Here is an 18232-nt window from a genome sequence, read left to right as displayed (position 1 = left end):
GCCGAAAAAAGAGACAAAACATATGAGGCAGATGTACTTTTCTAAAAATTAATTATGTAATTCATCACATACATATGTAAACTCTCTTCGAAAGAGTTATCGAATTTCTTCTAGTATTGTCAGGTCTTTTAACAAAATCAAATGCTAAAACAACAAATGAGATCACCGTTAAGATAAAACGTCTCTGAAAATATTAACAATATATGTATGTATATGTATATACATATATATATTTCTAATTATGTATGTATGTATATATATATATGTATATGAAATATTTTTCTAAGAAATAGCTTAAATGGAATTTTTATGCATTATTTTGAATGTACAGAATACGCAATGACATTTGGCTTCTAGTTTAAGCAGTGCCTACTCACTATCCTTATTGATTAAGGAAATTGTAAATTTCAAATGACTATAATTAAATATATATATTAATACACGTTTCGAATATTTAATACCTGCGGCAATATATTCAACTTACGCTTTTATATTGAACACAATGTGCATCGCCGATCCCGTACACAAATTTTCTATATTACTTATATTAAATTTTATCCTTTTTCCTATTTTTATCGGACACCGTGTATTTGTCGTAACTTTTTGTTGGATCGAAAGGCTCCCATCTGCTGGCCGGGAATATGTGCTTGTTCCTTTCATACCAAGACCTAAGAACGATTGACGAATTAGTAAAACGATCAGCGAACCATATGTTTTACGTTAAGAAGATTCAGTACCTGAGCAACACTTTTCCAGCATGGGACTCTTCCGTTTCAACGGAAGCATCGTGCATGACACGAATATCGTCGTGAACATCGAACGTGAAAAGTGGTCCACTTTTACCTCGTGCCTGGAACGTACATCAGCATGTAATTTCCATGTAATTTGCTGTTAGATAGTGAAATCATGTACCTATTCCGTGCAACAATTACCTTTGTCACAATAAAATCATAAAATGTATAGTGATGTGGCAAAATGAGATCTTCTTTCACGTACATGAGTTGATCAGCCATCACCGTTTTTAATTCACTGAATTCACGCCTCAATACCTCCAGGCATCTTTGAAGGAGTTGATAGATGGAATTACCTGCCAACAGTGCGAACTAGTAACAATTAGTATAATATTATTTGACAAACGAAACTGATCTCATAAAAATTTGATAAACAAATAGGCCTTTACCTTTCTTCATAATAACACTTCGCCTGTGCCCAGAACCATCCCAATAACTGAAAGTGATCTCAATCTCCTCCTCCTTTAATGCATTCTGCTTCCTTGCCCATTCTTGCCTCAATTCTTCCCTCAATCTGTTTTCTTCTTCTTCTCTTTCCCTGTCAGGTAGAAAACTTGTGTCCACGTCTGGATTCTTTTTTATTTTTTTTATCACAGGTTTATCATCATCACTATCCATCTTTTTCTCCAATTTTACTTCTGGCTCTTCCTCACTGGATTCTTCCATATCATCCTCTTCCAGATTGAACGACAAGGCTTGTATCTGTTTCTTTTGTTTATTCTTTTCAGCTTGCTTTGCAGCAAGAGCTCTTTCCTTTTCTTGTTCTTTTTCGCGTTCCTTTTGCGCAAGTTTCCTCTCTCTTTCCTTAACTATGTTCTCCTGCTTCGCTTTCATTTCATTCAATGTGACCAAACCAATTGTGGACGTTTTCAGTTGTTGTTCAACAGCATTATAATGCGTCGCAAATTTATTCTCTATGTTGTGTATCTTCAAGTCATCTTCTATCTTCTTTTTCCTTAATTCTATTTCTTGTTGAGCAATTTCTCTCTTCTTCATCAGTTGCATTGCTCTGCCAGCTTCGCTGGCTGCCCCTTTATAGTGTGCCATGGTTCGTTTCTATTTGAAAACTTTCAGAAAAAATTAATTCTTCTTATTGTGGTCTGAATCTGAAAAAAAGATTCTGTTAAAACGCAATTTACACGAATGCAGTGTATTCAGTAATATGCATACTGTGTATTATGCTCATTCACTTAAACATGTTGTTAACCATTATCAAAATTATACTTCGAATTCAAACGATCGTAAATACAAGAATAACTCGAAAAGAGATATTTGATGAAAATTGGATAAAGGAAATTAATAGCACGTACAACATGTATGGTTATAAACACGAAAATACATAACAGTAGCAGTCGCACGAGTGTCAACAAAACCTACGCCACCTCAAGGTTATGTAAAGATTTGGAATCGTATATTTACTTACTAAGTTATATTTGTTTAATATTTATCTTGTCCACTATAAACTAAACCATTTGTACAATATAAAAACAACTTAGTAGTATCTACTAGATTGATATTACAGTTCCAATTTTTTGCAATGTTTTGCGCGATTATATTTCGGAGTCAGATTGAGTCAGTCCGTCCGAGGTACATATCTGCCATCTGGTGTCAAGAAATATGTAGTATCTATACATGCACGTTTCCATGTACATACAATGACATACATAGCGAGGAGCGAGAATTATTACGTATGTGTGACATTGCATGTATATACAATGTAGTATATATATACATTGTGTGTATGAGCATGTGTATCAGTGTTGGTACTGTCAGCAAAGGGGATGTATACAAAAAGTACATCTGGAAATGCAGCTATAACTTGCCGTAGCATTGTGACAGAATCATATCTTGTTAAATTGAAGGAAGAATCGATTAAAAATGCCGGCGGTGATTGTGGGGCCGCCTCAGCGCAGCGAGCAGATGTGGCAGGCGTTAAAAACTCACATTACTAGAGAAAGACAACGAAAGAAACAAGGTAACCTAATTTGCGCACGAAATCCTGCTGAAGTCATTCTGTTTACAAAACTGCGCTGTTTTTAGCTACGTAACAAATTCACATGAAAACCGCTGATTACGTTTTGCATCTCAATCTTTCGTAACGCCGTTCGACTTTAAAATCACGTCTGTAATATGTAGTGCTCGCACAATTAATAGTCAACATATTTTTCCTTGCAAAAAAAATTACAACTCTTACATACGTACATATATATGTGTAATATGTACGCAGAACAAGAGGCGGATGCAGAGGAGGAACGATTAAGAAAAGAAAGGGAACGCCAGCAGAAGCAAGATGTAATGACTTTAGGCGAAACCAGGGAGCAAATATCAACTCTTGAAAACGAACTCTCCCAGTTGAAGGACGAAAAACATCAGTTGTTTTTACAATTGAAAAAAGTTTTGAACGAAGATGACAACAGAAGGAGACAATTAATCAAAGAAGCAAAGTCTGTATTTATTTTTTATGGTGAAAAATGTTCCTTGACACATTGTAATTGACCTTTATTGTTTTACAGTGTCTGTTCCGAAGTGTTAACAGCGGTGGGAGGATATCCTGGAGCAGGTCCTAGAGTGGTTCATCCACAAGTGTTTCTTCCACTGCCGCAAAGCAGTAGTCCTCTTTATAAAGTTACTGTAGGCACACCAACGCATACTTTACTACCCAGTGTAAGTTCATATTATTTGCATATTTTCTTAAGTAACATGTTTCACATTATCATTTCTACAGGGGCCCTTAAAAAGAACACACAGTCCATCACCACCACCAACAGCTTCGCCATATCATGCTGGCTATGGATATAAACCAGCACCGTCTATTCCAAGTTATAATCCTGCACCCTCCAGTAAGTACAATCTTGTATTGCAATTATATCTTTGCAGTAAAAGATATGTATTTACAAAAATAAAAGAGACACAATGTTAAACGTAGATATTTGTGCCTATATAGAATCTGAAGAAGCAGCTAGGAGATCTGGCGATTCCCGAGCTGTTCTCTGGAACAGTGAGTGAATAAATCTTCTTTAATTTCCATGCTTTTCTTTTTTTTTTTAAATCGTCAATAAAATTTTTTAAATTTTCTCGGTGCTAACTTCCGTCTTTTCTATTGTCTTGCAGAGAACAATCAGTACTCCGCCTCCAGTTTTTATTCGACGCCTACTGGTCAAAGTGTTTATAGCTATTCAGCGCCTACCACGCAACCATCTCGAGAACCCGAGCCCGCTAAATCGGTGTATCTGTCGGGAAACAGGGGAACCCTCTCAACACACCAAACGGGTACGATATAATCCTGCATCTTATCAAAGTCGTATAAGTTAACGAAACATTGAAATATGTTTGTTTTTGTAGCATATGTAACAAGCTTGCATTCACTGGATCACAAAGGTGCCTACGCAGAGGATAAATTTTATTTGCGGCCAAGTAGTCATGTTACTGTTCATGGTGGAGCTATTCCAATTCAACAGCCACCACAGGTATTGCTTGCTATCAAAGTACTACAGAGTGTAAACTAGGGGCTCGGAATTAACCAGTACGCGACATTAGGATCGCGAGGGCTACGCCCTCTGAGCCACACAAACACTTCGTGCCGAAAGATGCGACTACGGAAAGCGAGACAGGGGTCAGGAGGCGAAACTCTCGCGATTCTTATGTTGCGTACTTAATTCTGAGCTCTGACTTATACGATACTGCATCTTCTTTTATACAGGGTGCGAAAACAGGAGGAATTACGTCTGGATATCCAGTGAGAGCACCACAACCGCCGCCTGCGCCATATCCTCCACCGCCACCTGGAACTTACGTTAGTGCCTCTGGCGCTAACGTACCAGGTCGTTTGCTATACACTCAACCCGGTGCGAGATATCTTCAAAGAGAAGTTTAGGGTACATTGTCATTTGCTTGCATCAAAATATCCCAACGCATCTGTATATTTGTCAGCACCATCATTGTAAAAAAGTTTTTATTTATACATTTCGTTCTCGTGTTGTAACTTTATACAAATACGGCTATTAAACAGTTGAACTGAGATTAACTATTTACGTTCCGAAATTGGATCAGAGAGAAAATATATTTGTACGTAAAAATAAATTCAACATAATTTCAGGATTTACAGATCTTGTCAAGTATGTAAACTAACACAATAATGATTAATAATACTTCCTACGTTAATAAACATTCCGTCGTTCGATCGTAATTAATCAAAGCTCAATGCCTAGTCGTTTCTCTATCTCTCTATGATTGTTGCTGAACAAGTGACTGCGAAGATCATCGGTATCGTTCAGTACCGCGCGGTACACTGTACAGCGAGAAGGTTCCTTCATTCAGTTTACAACAGACTAGCCGTCACAGAGTTCATGGCCATGTGTCTTCAGGGACAGGAATGATACCCGCAAATTCAACTGTGTGTAATACTCAGAAATTAAACCGTGAGAAATAGCCCTCGTCTTTTTCTCTTGCGAATCCTTTGTCGTTCAGTGATCGATTGATAATTGATCTTGTTCTCATAGATCTGCGATAACATTTCTAATAATCCGAAAAATTTCAAATAATCAAAATGTTCGCCAATAAACAATCTTATTCTGTTCGACTGAGAATTGAAGCTGTTAGTTGAAATATTTCACTTTACCAGTTGAAAATGAAATTTGTGTGGTAACTTCTTTTTATATTTACTACGTACATGTTACAGTACCATGGAAATACGAGACGATCGTAAAAAGAGGTAATAGCGGCCCCAAATGGTTTTCGATATTGCCGGCGTAAGTGAAGTACAGTGTTCATTTTAAGCTCTCTTTGCCCTTTCAGTAGCAATCTCCTGGTTCAAAGTCGACATTTCCAGCGACATAATAAACTATCTCATTCTGATAACTTTGTGAAAACGCTGCAATTTTATTTGTGATATTATTATTATCATTACTGTCTCTGTCAACTCACCCATTAGAAATTGTATGAACGAATTACTTTCTACTAACAGCTCCTTTTTCTCCTTTTCAACATATTCAGCTATATAAATTGTTCCATTCTGTATCCGAGAAAGACATGTTCTTTGAGTAATTGTCTTCGGCTAAATGATCTCACCAACACGCGTCTAGCGAATGATCCTTTTCCGCCGAATGTGTCCAGCATTCTCCATTTTCTACCGATTTATAAAATCATTTGACATTATTTCATTTAACAATTTATATCTGTTTAGAAATCATTTCTACATTGTAACCAGTGTTCATGATAAATTCGGCATTCGTTCGAAAATGCTGATCAATAATATGTTCTCGTGATTTCACTTCGGTAAGTATTATACATACCTGACATACCGGATATGGATAGATTTAGTCAGTATTATGTACTTACTGAAATGCGTACTGAGATATTATAGTACTCATTCATGTATTAACTCAACAATCGAAACAACTGAAACCTGTCTGCCGATTTCGGAAAAAAGCGGCGGGAAATTTGTATCTTCTAATCCTAACAACTAAATAAAATCTGGTGAAACGATAAATGATTTTTGAAATTCTTATTGTATTTTGTTTTTCTTATGTACTTTTATTTTTTAAGTTTACCAGCAAAATCGATTTTTTAAAGTTAATAAATGGGGCTCCCTTCCTAAACGATACGCTACTGCTACAAAATAGCGGTACTTTCTCGATATATGTTGGATGCTGGGGAACGAGAAATTCAACAGGTATTCTAAGCGCGCGATAGTTGCGTGTGTCATATATTTGAGATCCTTGTATTATTAATTTTTTGTTCCTTTTTTTTTACCATCTATAGACTAATTTTCATTTAACATAGCGTAACTTATATACAAGATGAAAAACGCAGGTAGTAATTTGGAAAACACGCACAAAATAAAAAATTCATCTTCACATAAAAAGCCTACCTATGAAGACAAGGATGAAATGAATACGTATGTATAGTCGTACTGTTATTCATTTATAAATTTAATATACGCAACTACGACACTAATGAAATATTTTTAAATATATTTTTCATAGCAATTGGTGGCTACTTTTCGGACTTATTATAATACTCACAGCAGGAACGAGGTTCTATAGAGTAACGGAACCGCAACATGTTTGGTAAGTGCACCAAATATTTCAGATTTGCATTTTACATTTGTATATATATATATTTATTTATGTCAATTTTTAGCTGGGATGAAACCCACTTTGGTAAAATGGGAAGTTGGTATATAAACAGAACATTCTTCTTTGATGTTCACCCACCCCTTGGAAAGGTAATTGTTGCATTGATACAATTCTTGTTGTGTGTATGTTAAGATTCTACATTATTAGTTTCTAGATGTTAATAGGATTATCTGGGTACTTGACTGGATATGATGGAACATTTGCTTTTGAGAAGCCAGGGGATAAATATGAAAATGTTAAATATGTTGGTATGAGACTTGTAAGTACGATTGAAGAGATTGGAATTATGTTGGCCTATAAGTATGAATTATAATTACAATGTAATTCATTTACATTATAGTCAACTGCAACTAAATTAGATACATTATATGTTTCAGTTTTGTACATTTCTAGGTGCAACTATAGTGCCTCTGTCATACTTAATTGTATGGGATTTGACAAAGTCTATTCAGGCGGCTACATTTTCTGCATTTTTTGTTCTCTTTGGTATGGGAACTTAAGTGATATACTTAAGTCCAATAATTAAATAGTAAATGATTTGTAATAATCGATATATTGCAGATGTTGGCTTACTGACATTAAACCAATATATATTATTGGATCCTATACTGTTATGTTTTGTGATGTGTGCAACATGGGGTATGGCTCGTATGGGATCCCTGCGCGATGAGCCATTCACATGGAAATGGTGGGGATGGCTGACTTTTACAGGAATTTCGCTTGCGTGCACCATTAGCGTAAAATTTGTTGGCCTGTTTGTTGTTCTTCTGGTTGGGCTGTACACAGCTTTTGAATTGTGGAGAGAATTAGGAGATCTTACAAAACCTATTGTAAGTTCCTGTGTATCTTTAATCACCGTAGATTGATTTGCATGTAACTACATCCTTATTTACACTTTATAGACTTATGTTGGCAAGCACTTGTTGGCACGATGCATTTGTCTCGTTTTGCTGCCCATAGTATTATATATGTTATTCTTCTACATTCATCTCTCTGTTTTAAATAAAAGGTAAGACAATTATTTCAAATATATGCGTGCTATTTATAAAAGTAAGAAAATCTGAACGGTTTCAGTGGAAGTGGAGATGGATTCTACAGCTCAGAATTTCAGTCCCTATTAGAAGGAAATTCTTTATATAATGCGACAATGCCAAGGCAATTAGCTTACGGTGCAACTATCACCTTGAAGAATCACCGTACAGGAGGAGGATATTTGCACTCTCATTGGCACCTTTATCCAGAAGGTGTTGGAGCTAGACAACAACAAGTACTAATCTCATTTTTATACACTTCGACGTCACGATTTCAAAAAATATTAAAAAAATATTAACGTCTAAAATTGATTCAGATCACTACGTACTCACATAAAGATGACAATAATTTATGGCTAGTAAAAAGACTAGATACCGATGATATTCCAGACGAACCAATACTCGTTAAACACGGCGACCTTATACGATTAGAGCACGTTATCACGCATCGTAATTTACATTCTCACAAAGAATACGCACCGCTGTCGAAGAAACACTATCAAGTTACAGGATATGGCGAGGCGAGTTGATCTCATTGCAATATATTAGATAACAAAATTAACGGTGATTTTATTTTTTAGAATGGTACTGGAGACGCTAACGATGTATGGAAAGTAATAATAGCGAATGGTAGGGATGGCGATGTGATTGAAACGGTAACGAGTAAATTAAAGTTTGTACACTATCTACACCACTGTGTTTTAACATGCAGCGGAAAAACGTTGCCGAAATGGTCAGTTGAATTTTTGAAATACGAGGATACTAATTGCTCGAAAAATATGTTATAATCTTTGCGTGTGATGTAACAGGGCCTACAGTCAGCAGGAGGTCTCCTGCAATCCAAATATGAGAGATAAGAATGCACTGTGGAACATCGAAGATAACAATTACGCAAAACGTAGGCATTCGTATATTAATCAGTGATAAAGTACTGTTTGTTTAATCTCTTTCTTTTACACAGTGCCGAATGTTAGTTTCCAAGTTTACGCGCCAGGATTTTTAAATAGATTCTTCGAGTCGCATGCGGTGATGTTACAAGGAAACTCGGACTTGAAAGTGAAAGAGGGAGAAGTGTCGTCGCGGCCATGGCAATGGCCTATTAATTACAGAGTAAGCCTCATTCTCTCGCGTAATAAGAATATCGAAGATTATATATAATTAATAATTGTTCCAGGGTCAATTTTTCTCGGGAAACAATCTAAGGATATATTTACTAGGAAATCCAGTCATATGGTGGAGCAACATAATATTTTTAATACTTTTCGTTGTTCTGTATGTTCATGCTTGTGTACGAGAGAAACGTGGTTGCACGGATCAGCCCGCTATACTCGTGCAACGAACTAAAATCTTATGCGCCGGGAAATGGTTGTTTCTCGGCTGGTTATTGCATTACGCGCCGTTTTGGGCCATGAACAGGGTTCTATATTTTCATCATTATTTCCCCGCTTTATTATACAGCTCGATGCTGACTGGGACCACTCTGAACTATATAATTGAAACTTTAAATATTCTGTTTCCGAATAGCATCGGCCGCGTGATTTATCATACGATATTAGCTGTCGTTATTTCGAGCACCGTGTATAGGTAAGCCTTGTATTCTGATTATAAATGGAATAACAGGATGATTACATTCATTTTTGTTTCAGTTTCTACTTGTTTTCACCGTTAGCGTACGGGATGGTTGGTCCATCTGCACAAGATCCCGAAAGTCCAATGCATTCCTTAAGATGGATGGATACCTGGGAATTTTAACGGAGTTAGAAATAATTAGCAACGGTTTTATAAGTTAAGGAGCTTAATCAATCAAAGGCGAGGCCTCGTGTATCGCATTGATAATTGGGTAATTACTTCGATTCATTTAAACGAAATTTTCGGAGAACAAATATTTAATGCATTTTCATCGATACACGAGACTCGCTGTTAAATGATCTTCATCCAAATTGCCAGAATTTGGTGAATATTAAAGACTTGTATACGCGCACAAACTTTTTATATGTATATTTATAAATATAATATATTTGTCTAATTATAATTATATTCTATCTTTTAAGGCATGGACCTATTTAATGTCGCTAGAAGTAAAACGACATCTGTCGCTTTTTATAAAAAAAAAAAACAATCGATTGGTTAGTTTTGAAGCTTTATGGACTATTTATCGTGCATTCAAAAAATATATATTAATCATTTCATTGAAATATATGTGATATGTATATAAATCGGGCTCCCATTTTCAGAAGACACGAGCTTTTCGATAACGACTTTCGTTTGAAGACTGTCGTTTCGGCAGACGCGTTCGGAATCGAAATGCACGTATTCCAGTCGAAACATGAATTAGCCATTCGGAGGCTCCGCGCGAGGCCGAGACTCTTGCGAGCTGAGCGGTGGCGGTCCGCTCAGCTGATCGACCCACGTGCTGGACTGCGCCTCGGTTGCGGCGCTCTGGGCTCGATTCAATATTAAGTGTCCAGTTGAAGAGAGGAAGTCTTGAATCACTGCTGCTGGGTACACGGTGCCACCACAGTCTTTCTCACTCTGCGTCCGTCGTACATGCTCGTAGACGACACGAGCGAATTAGTCACGACTGTAACGAGAGCGATCGCGCGCAGAGCGCATTCGCCTGGTCAATCGTCGCGCGAATATTCTCCTGTCTACGTAGAACCACCGATCGATAAATACCTCCCGGGGATTTCTCAGTCTGCCGAGCAGCCACGAACGCGCCTCGCTCTCACGTGAGATCGGGAATAGCTGTCAAACCGACCACGTGTTCCAACGAGTTTCCCGGTGTATCATGTTCGCGCGTGTACAGTGACAGCCGAAAATTAACGGTACACCCGGAGGACGAGGCCCTGGCGAATCGTTAACTTGCGAGGGAAACATACTTGACACCGTTCACGCTGCGGATAAACGGCCAAATGCCCGATGCCATATCACGCAGGACTGTTAGTAACGAGGAAATTAACGTTCTATTGCTCGCTCGAGTCAATAGTAAGTACACAATACCGTGCCCCATTGTACGGCACGATCATTACACGCGAATTCGATACGTAAACCTCTTCTCAATAGCGGCCGCGATTAACGTCATCGCGGTCCACATAATAGACCCGGGGAACGGCGCGCCGCGGCGGACAGGCGGGGAGGGGGATGATTGCAGATACGCATCAATTATTCTAAATGGGGAAAACACAGGATCCGCATTATTCGTGGAAATATATAAGTCAGACTCTTTCCATTTACAGTGTCGGCTGAGGTCGCGAGTCACATAATAAGCTTATCGGCAATCGGACTAGCGCTATAAACCGATAAACTGGTATCGATGATTTGTTATTTCTTACATCGCAGGCCAGTCAAATATTATCCAAGTATTTTAGCGTAGTAAACGCAACGAAAGTAGGATAGTTCTTGTCTCCTCGTTCGGTTTATTCGAATACTGTTTGCCAGGGGTGTCGAAGCGCTTGGTACTCGCTATGAATTTCAGCAATGACAACTGTGACTTCAGATGGAACGAGAAATTGCGATAAAAGAAATATGAGGGGAATTTTTCGAAATTCCGTTTCGTGAAACTGCGATATGAAAATTGGTGTTTAGAAAAGTAAATTCGCGGGAAATAATTGCAAATGACAGGTTATATCGAGGTAACGAATCTCGATGGATTAACAGTTACGATAATACGAAATAAGATTGAATGTACCACCGCGAACACGTTCGGATGGAATTCGACTAACGTCGACGAAAATATCCGGCTGACCGGGGGTTGGCAGATGCCACGTTTCGCGACGTTTCCGCGCGAATATTCGATCGGTCGGGAAACCTGCTGAAAAATAGCGCGGAACACTTGTTGCCGGGTCTATATTCAAGATAATCTTGGACAGTTCAATTTAGTCTGTCTCAAGCTTCGAGAAGTGATCGCGCGTCGACCCTTCTGAAACATAATCTCCGACCCGTTCGTGTGACAGTCACAGGCATAAGTTAATCGAGTGTAACCACGTGCATCCGCGTGCCAGCACAGAGAGACAAAGTTAACAGGGGGCACCATAAATCGCTGCGTTAATCTTCAATTACCGACTGATATTAGAAACGGGTCGGTAATCGACAACCTGCCCCTTCTGTAGGCAATCAGTATGCATACATAAATAATTTGAAAGCTTCAGTACGCAAGCTATATGTAACAAATCAATGCGATTTTGCACGAGGAGAGAACGGTTCGCGATATTTCTAAATATTTTAGTGACTTTATCCGGTTGCCCGCAAAAGGTTCAAATGTTTTCCCGCCCTTCACTGAAATTCGAATCTGCCCGTGAAACATGAAACTCCTTGAAGCGCGACGATTGTAGGACAATCGAGCTTTCAAAGTAAGACCTGTTGATCAATGCTATATTGTTTGTTAATTAAGTTAGTCTAGATACTAGGGTCTACTGATTGTTGCTCTAATTGAAATTGACACAGCGCCGTCAGATATTGTCGTTCGTTAGACCATGTTCGATAGCAGCCATTTTGAATATGTTTAAATACATGGAAAGCCACTTTTACGACCGTTCGTTTAATCAATTATTAAGATAGGATAGGCCGTCCTACTATTTACAGAAAATCGATACTTCGCGCATTATCGAATATCTCGACCGCCTGTTCAGAGATTACCAACTTATTTTAAATTCTCCTCGAGCGCTTTAAACTGGAACTGTAAAAATTGATATACTCGAGGAACAGCTCGAGCAAGTGTTACACTTATCAAGCACTGTCAGCGTACACTTTTTCTTTGCTTATCGGTCTAGATAAGCACGGTAATTTTTTGCTCGCCTTCGCGCCACTGTCAGTCGTTGAGAAAATTGAGACAAGTGTTTTACCGACGCTCTGAATAATTTTTTTATGAGCGCAAAAATTAGTTACAGTGAACAGTATTATCAGTAATTTCTTGTTAGCACAGCGTGCTAAAAAAAATAGGGAAATCTAGGTCGTTTTACAGTCTCTGAGGATGGATTTTCTGTGTCTATCAGCCCGGCACCGATGTTCCCAAGATAATAGCGAGATCGTGTAGGTAAAAATAGAGAATTTCCACGTTGAATGGAAACGCTTTCGGGTGCAAGAATCTAAACGATACAGCTCGGAGGCCGTGGTCCGATAAGCTATCGTTCTTCCGAACGCAGGAAGCGCGAATTAGCAGTGGAATCTGACCTACTTCGACATGCAGATCGTTTGAATCTTGTTGCACGTCTGACACGGAACCCGCGCAGACGAGACGCGAAGATGTAGCTCGTCTTTCCTAATTTCCTGGCCGCGAATTACCACAAATTGGGATACTTCCTCATTGTCGTCGTCGTCGTCGTCGTCTACTCCACTTCCCTTATCTCGGAGCCAATTACGTGTAAAAGAATCATGCCACGTTGATAACAGCTTTATAAAAAGATACCGATCATTTCTCTTGACTTAAATACCTTAAGCCTTTACAGAACTAGGTTAATTCGAGTCCACCTGATAGAAAATATAAAAAAAAACATTTTAAATCTTTATTTTCAGTTTTCGAGATTCAAATTGAGAAATTATGTTTAACCGTAGCGAATTCATTGTATAATACTCGTCAGGTTACCTAGCGAAAAGCTAGCAAAAGCCCATGAGTCCTAAATTATTAATAACCGGTTGTTTCAAGGCCACATGAGTAATCCGTAGCGCACCGCTAATACTGGGTCTTTCTGTGCAGGATAGCAAAGCGGAAGGATTTCTCTAACGGACAAAATAGGTACCTTGTTATGTGGCGGATCGCAGGAATTATAATATGCGATACATCGTGCTAGCCTTCTCATTGGCATGGATGCTTACGAAAGAACAAATACAATGTGGCAAACTCGAGCGAGTCGCCCAACGGCTGAACGTCGTTCTCGACGATTATTACGCTTACCGTCACATCTCGATCATCCACTTCAACGTGCCGGACTGCACGGTCGCTGCGGCGTTCAGGTAAGCGCACCGTTTCATCCGAACAATGACCGGACCTGTGCTCGCTCTAATATCCGACATGTTCCAGGTTCACTGTAGAAGAAGAGAAAACTGGAGGAATAGGTAGATGCTCGCCGAGGAATGTCTCGTTGTTTTTGAAGTCGGGAAGTTTACCTTTTGTGCGGCCCGACGGCTCGAAAATAGCCGCGAAACTGATGCAAGGGAGACGCCGTTATTATGCTTTGAACATGGAGAGCAACGGCGACGAGTACGAGATTAGGATACACGCGCCCGCGCCGGGCGATTGGTACGCCATCGCCTTTCGATCCTGGAGCGATCCTGACAATGGGAAGATCACTCAACAGGGTACAAATCGTCTTCACCAACTCAGAGAACCCTAAAAAAACGCGTCATTGAATTAAACAGTTCACTGTGAATAATAATAGCTAATTTATCTACAATCCATGACCTACCTTTTACCTATACCTGCAGATCTTCAAAGCTTCTCTTCTGATGGTCTTTTATCAGGTGATTTTAAAGTGTCCAATAATTTTTCGCCTACCTCCTGAATCACTGAAACATTGTCAGGTATAATTTCATGATGGAAAATTTATGAATCTTCACGCTTTCGATATCTGCTACGTTTTGAAAATATTTTACCGCCCTCAGTGACAACGGACTGTCATTCATGTTCTGATGTAACCATTTTCCCAGGTCTGGGAGCCACTTGCGACACCGTGCTGAACGCAGAATTGCTGCTGGAATCGGCGTCCCTGGTGTCTCTGATAGACTCGAAGCTGATGTACGAGGTGCACATGAACGAGAGCGCGAATTCCGCCATGATGCAGCTGCTTGTACCTGACACCTACGTTGAATCCAGCCTCTCCTTAAAGTCTTCCTGCGGCGAAGAGTGTCGAGTGGCCGTTCACATCACCGCGGACGATCATCTGGCAGCCACCATCGTCAACACCACCAACACCACTCTGTTCTTCAAGCCGTACTCGGACGTGTTCCACTATGTGACCCTGCGTCTGCTCTCCGGAGACTCTTCGAACGTGTCTCTGCAGCTGCTGGACATCAGTCCGACCAACACCAGCCAGGTGAAGTCGGTAGACCTGATGAGAAAGTCGCTGCCCGATTTCTTCCTCTTCGACTACGAGCACCTCTTGGCGAACGGCACCAAACCGTCGGCCTTCAATCTCTCCGCGGATGCCATGTCCGTTCTCAGCTTCGGAATCGGTCGGATCTACGATGTAGGAGGCACGTTGACCTTGGGCCTCAAGCTGGTGGAGAACGAGGAGAAAGAGAAAAGAAACGTCGTCGTTGTGGCTTGTATTTCCTTAGGTAAAAGTCTACCTACCCGCTAATAGCCAGCCGGTTTCATTGGTTTCCGACTAATTCTCATTTTCACAGGTTACTACTCTAACATCACCGCTGGCGGAGGGTGCGCACGTCTGGACAACATCACGGCGGCGGACATCTACGTGAACTGCACGGAGCCAGCCACTCTACACATTCCCTATCCTGAGCCAGGCACCTGGCACGTCAGCTTGAGGTCTTTCTGCGTGGAGTCGGATTGCCAGTGCGCGTCCACGTGTCTGAACGGCGTCGCCTGCGAGGAGTGCGAATGCATGATCCCCTGCAACGCCAAGGTCGAGAGTCGTATCTCTTCTCTGCCCTGCATCGAGGGTCGTTGCAACTCCCGCGGGAAGTGCATGCACTATATGAGCGGCGGCTTCGTATTCGCGGCGTGTCACTGCGCAGGTATGAAATTCGAAATCTTCTGAACAGATCAGAATCACGTATCATGAATTTTCGACAGGTGCTTATAGAGGGTTCGACTGCGCCGACGACACGTACGTTCTCAGCAACAGTGACGTGATCATCAGGGTGCTACTGTTGACCTGCAGTAATCTGGCGTTCGTGGCGTCGGTGTACGTGGCGGTGCGCAGGGAATACTTCACGGAAGCCATCGTCTACGCAGCCGTGATGTTCTTCTCAACGTTCTACCACGCTTGCGAGGCCGGGGAGGATGTCTACAGCGTGTGCATCATGAGGCTAGGTGTCCTTCAGTTCTGCGACTTCTTCAATGCTCTGCTGTCTATCTGGGTGACCCTGGTGGCCATGGCCTCATTCGGCCCGAAACTCACTGCTTTCTGCCAGATCGCTGGGGCGGTTATCCTGGCGATGAGCGCCGAGATGGACCGCACCGCTCTCTGGGTATTTCTTCTGCCGGCTATCACCGGCTCCGCTCTTATCGGCCTCTCTTGGGGCTCCAGGTGCAAACGGAGGGGTACCGTCCGATACCCTTCTCGACCTTACAGGTATCATTTTTCAATTCAAGACCAATAACCATGCTGCTTAATTTATTAACGAATATACTGTTTTTTCGCAGAAGTATTTATTTTCCGGCTGGTCTCTTGCTGGTGTCCTTCGGCCTGGTGTGTTACGCATTTCTACAGACACGACGCAATTACTACATTATTCACAGCCTGTGGCACGTGTGCGTCGCGATAGGGGTCGTACTGCTCTTGCCGAAGCGGCAATACATGAAATAACGTTGCCAATCGCGGAAACGGGTACAACTGGGTTTACGATTGTTTGGTGCTGTAGAGCGATTGTACGTCGGATGTACGATGTAGATACCAGAGATCTTATTCTTATAAAAATCGAATGACGTTTGTAGCTAGGGGGAGGGTGTCGATTATTAAATGCACTTTGAAAACAATATGAATTTATCAGCGAAATTATTAGCTCGGGTCCTAAACGATTGTCGTGTTAGCGTATCAATTTTATTCATCGATGAAAGTAACAATAGTTATATCGTGATCAATTATTATACTTGTAATTACTATACTTATCATTATTTGCAACGCTTGGTGCTGTTTAGCAGGTAGCTAGGGTATAACGAGTATTATTGCAATTTCAATTCTCAGACAATGGTATTTGGTTGTGGACTCGACCTAATAATTATATTCAGGGTTTAGTGCGGTGCTGTCTACGGTAAGGGTCGGCTTTCCCTTGAAACGCCTTTTTGCTGAATCGGGCAAAAATACGATAACGAATTTTCTCGATAGACAGCACTGATTTAGCGTGCGCCAGAACGCAGTGTAGATGGAAAACGTTCGGTACAGGTTATCGCGATTAAGATATGTTCATCGGTAAGATATATAAAATGAAAGTAGGGCTCCACTGAATATGCTTGTTGCGTTGCGTTGCGTTTGCTGAGTTTATGAACGTTAACATGATTTCGTTGTTTAACAATCCTTTGGAAGTATCTCGCTAAGGACCAAAGAACTTCTAGGATACATGTATAGAGAGTATTCACTATTTTTCCATATAACATCATGAAGCTTTACGATCGGATTATTGATCGTTGATCGCTCAAGGTCTATTGCGATTTCAGTGACGGAACGAGCGTCGGTGATTTAGAAACGGCGTTGCTCGGTGTCGATATTACGATATTTGTTTCATTTCCACTGGAAATGGACACCTCGCACGTGGATTGTGGATCGCGAACCATCGATATATATTTCTATACGCTCTTAAAGATTGTTGTGTCCGTTTACGGCGCTCCTTACAATTATTAGAACGACGGCAGCTGTGTTCACTAAAATCGAAGCATCGATGTTTTATATTTTCATCTTGAACCTATCTAAATTTAACGGTCGCTGTTGGATGTATTTTAAATTTAGGACACGAGTTAATTGAGGAACACTGGTTCTCTGTAAAAGTGCAGATACAAAGATAAATTTATAAAACACAGGAAATGAAAGTTATTAAAAATGTTGATAAAATTACTTCGACGAGTGTCATGATTTTTTTCAGGTAATAATCGGAAATTATATTTTTTTTATATTTATTCTAGCAGCAACCATTTGGAATGGAAACGTTTTTATTTTTTAAACACGACATTACGTTTTCCAAGTCTTTCGAATAATTGTGATCGGTACCCTAAATCGAGAATAATAGCGTTAAAAGAGAAGAGACATTAATTTAGAATGTGCCTACAATGTTCAAACGCGACGATCGTCAAAGTGCAGTCGATGAAAGAGAAACTAGCAAACTAGAGTTCCTTCTTCTCTGTATCATCTATAATCTACGAGTATACCGAGCACACACACACGAGAAGATTATGGTCATCATTTGCTCCGTATGCCTCGATTCATCGACACAAATTTGTTCGTGTCGAGAGCAAATTGTCACTACGTGGTATCGGCTCAACAAATTCCATTGGAATCGATGCATGTAACAAACAAAATATAAGAGAACATAAAAAGATACAATGCGAGTCTAGCGTTTGCATCAGACGTTTCCTCTAACTGTCCGCGGTCCTAAAACTACA

At 40.2% G+C, this 18232-nt stretch overlaps 4 protein-coding genes and 1 long non-coding RNA gene across 9 annotated transcripts; 3 read left to right on the top strand and 2 right to left on the bottom strand.

Moving 5' to 3' along the window:
* Window positions 1–34: 34 nt before the first annotated feature.
* LOC144468738 (protein FAM50 homolog) lies at window positions 35–2390 on the bottom strand. Of its 2 annotated transcripts, XR_013493853.1 has the most exons (6): window positions 2215–2390; window positions 1181–1897; window positions 933–1087; window positions 738–850; window positions 485–668; window positions 35–144 (listed from the first exon to the last, which is right to left on the bottom strand). XR_013493853.1 is itself a non-coding variant. In XM_078178424.1 (5 exons), exons 2-5 carry the CDS (start codon window positions 1836–1838, stop codon window positions 548–550), a joined length of 1047 nt encoding a protein of 348 aa, XP_078034550.1. In that variant the 5' UTR covers window positions 1839–1897; window positions 2215–2390; the 3' UTR covers window positions 35–547. The 2 variants fall into 2 exon arrangements, 1 of the variants encoding a protein (XP_078034550.1); XM_078178424.1 differs by having other exon boundaries at window positions 35–668.
* A 154-nt stretch (window positions 2391–2544) lies between these two features.
* On the top strand, window positions 2545–4889 carry LOC144468737 (uncharacterized). The gene is made up of 8 exons (XM_078178422.1): window positions 2545–2766; window positions 3019–3235; window positions 3305–3455; window positions 3517–3631; window positions 3736–3789; window positions 3903–4061; window positions 4134–4258; window positions 4492–4889. Exons 1-8 carry the CDS (start codon window positions 2670–2672, stop codon window positions 4663–4665), a joined length of 1092 nt encoding a protein of 363 aa, XP_078034548.1. The 5' UTR covers window positions 2545–2669; the 3' UTR covers window positions 4666–4889.
* A 765-nt stretch (window positions 4890–5654) lies between these two features.
* Window positions 5655–10268, top strand: Twisted (Protein O-mannosyl-transferase 2). 2 transcript variants are annotated; one of them, XM_078178416.1, is made up of 14 exons: window positions 5655–6687; window positions 6776–6859; window positions 6933–7017; window positions 7083–7187; window positions 7306–7414; window positions 7490–7758; window positions 7831–7937; window positions 8003–8195; window positions 8277–8480; window positions 8541–8692; window positions 8769–8857; window positions 8921–9069; window positions 9134–9543; window positions 9606–10268. In XM_078178416.1, the coding sequence occupies exons 1-14, from the start codon at window positions 6590–6592 to the stop codon at window positions 9709–9711; spliced, it is 2160 nt and encodes a 719-aa protein (XP_078034542.1). In that variant the 5' UTR covers window positions 5655–6589; the 3' UTR covers window positions 9712–10268. The 2 variants fall into 2 exon arrangements, with proteins under 2 accessions (XP_078034542.1, XP_078034543.1); XM_078178417.1 differs by lacking the exon at window positions 5655–6687 and having other exon boundaries at window positions 6827–6859; window positions 7076–7187; window positions 9606–10009.
* Window positions 9579–14634, bottom strand: LOC144468742 (uncharacterized). Its single transcript, XR_013493856.1, has 3 exons — window positions 14062–14634; window positions 13850–13980; window positions 9579–9698 (listed from the first exon to the last, which is right to left on the bottom strand). It is a non-coding gene; the product is annotated as an uncharacterized LOC144468742 (long non-coding RNA).
* On the top strand, window positions 10453–17687 carry LOC144468734 (post-GPI attachment to proteins factor 6). Of its 3 annotated transcripts, none has more exons than XM_078178418.1 (7): window positions 10453–10944; window positions 13652–13908; window positions 13976–14253; window positions 14602–15231; window positions 15301–15651; window positions 15710–16211; window positions 16283–17687. In XM_078178418.1, the coding sequence occupies exons 2-7, from the start codon at window positions 13727–13729 to the stop codon at window positions 16443–16445; spliced, it is 2106 nt and encodes a 701-aa protein (XP_078034544.1). In that variant the 5' UTR covers window positions 10453–10944; window positions 13652–13726; the 3' UTR covers window positions 16446–17687. The 3 variants fall into 3 exon arrangements, with proteins under 3 accessions (XP_078034544.1, XP_078034546.1, XP_078034545.1); XM_078178420.1 differs by lacking the exon at window positions 10453–10944 and adding an exon at window positions 12180–12308; XM_078178419.1 differs by lacking the exon at window positions 10453–10944 and adding an exon at window positions 12845–12987.
* Window positions 17688–18232: the final 545 nt, after the last annotated feature.

The sequence above is a fragment of the Augochlora pura genome, chromosome 4 (genome assembly GCF_028453695.1).
Source record: "Augochlora pura isolate Apur16 chromosome 4, APUR_v2.2.1, whole genome shotgun sequence".
Taxonomy (NCBI): Eukaryota; Metazoa; Arthropoda; class Insecta; order Hymenoptera; family Halictidae; genus Augochlora; species Augochlora pura.
This window is presented reverse-complemented; position numbering and strand designations above follow the sequence as displayed.

Excerpts from the sequence above, each read along its gene's own strand:
- LOC144468738 (XM_078178424.1), bottom strand. The coding sequence starts at position 1,838 with ATGGCACACTATAAAGGGGCAGCCAGCGAAGCTGGCAGAGCAATGCAA. Across the intron at positions 1,088-1,180 it reads AAGTGTTATTATGAAGAAAG|GTAATTCCATCTATCAACTC; the intron begins GTAAAGGCCTAT and ends CACTGTTGGCAG. Across the intron at positions 669-737 it reads GCTGGAAAAGTGTTGCTCAG|GTCTTGGTATGAAAGGAACA; the intron begins GTACTGAATCTT and ends AATCGTTCTTAG.
- LOC144468737 (XM_078178422.1), top strand. The coding sequence starts at position 2,670 with ATGCCGGCGGTGATTGTGGGGCCGCCTCAGCGCAGCGAGCAGATGTGG. Across the intron at positions 2,767-3,018 it reads AAGACAACGAAAGAAACAAG|AACAAGAGGCGGATGCAGAG; the intron begins GTAACCTAATTT and ends ATATGTACGCAG. Across the intron at positions 3,790-3,902 it reads CCGAGCTGTTCTCTGGAACA|AGAACAATCAGTACTCCGCC; the intron begins GTGAGTGAATAA and ends ATTGTCTTGCAG.
- Twisted (XM_078178416.1), top strand. The coding sequence starts at position 6,590 with ATGAAAAACGCAGGTAGTAATTTGGAAAACACGCACAAAATAAAAAAT. Across the intron at positions 7,188-7,305 it reads AATATGTTGGTATGAGACTT|TTTTGTACATTTCTAGGTGC; the intron begins GTAAGTACGATT and ends TATATGTTTCAG. Across the intron at positions 9,544-9,605 it reads ATTTCGAGCACCGTGTATAG|TTTCTACTTGTTTTCACCGT; the intron begins GTAAGCCTTGTA and ends TTTTTGTTTCAG.
- LOC144468734 (XM_078178418.1), top strand. The coding sequence starts at position 13,727 with ATGCGATACATCGTGCTAGCCTTCTCATTGGCATGGATGCTTACGAAA. Across the intron at positions 13,909-13,975 it reads ACGGTCGCTGCGGCGTTCAG|GTTCACTGTAGAAGAAGAGA; the intron begins GTAAGCGCACCG and ends GACATGTTCCAG. Across the intron at positions 15,652-15,709 it reads CGCGGCGTGTCACTGCGCAG|GTGCTTATAGAGGGTTCGAC; the intron begins GTATGAAATTCG and ends AATTTTCGACAG.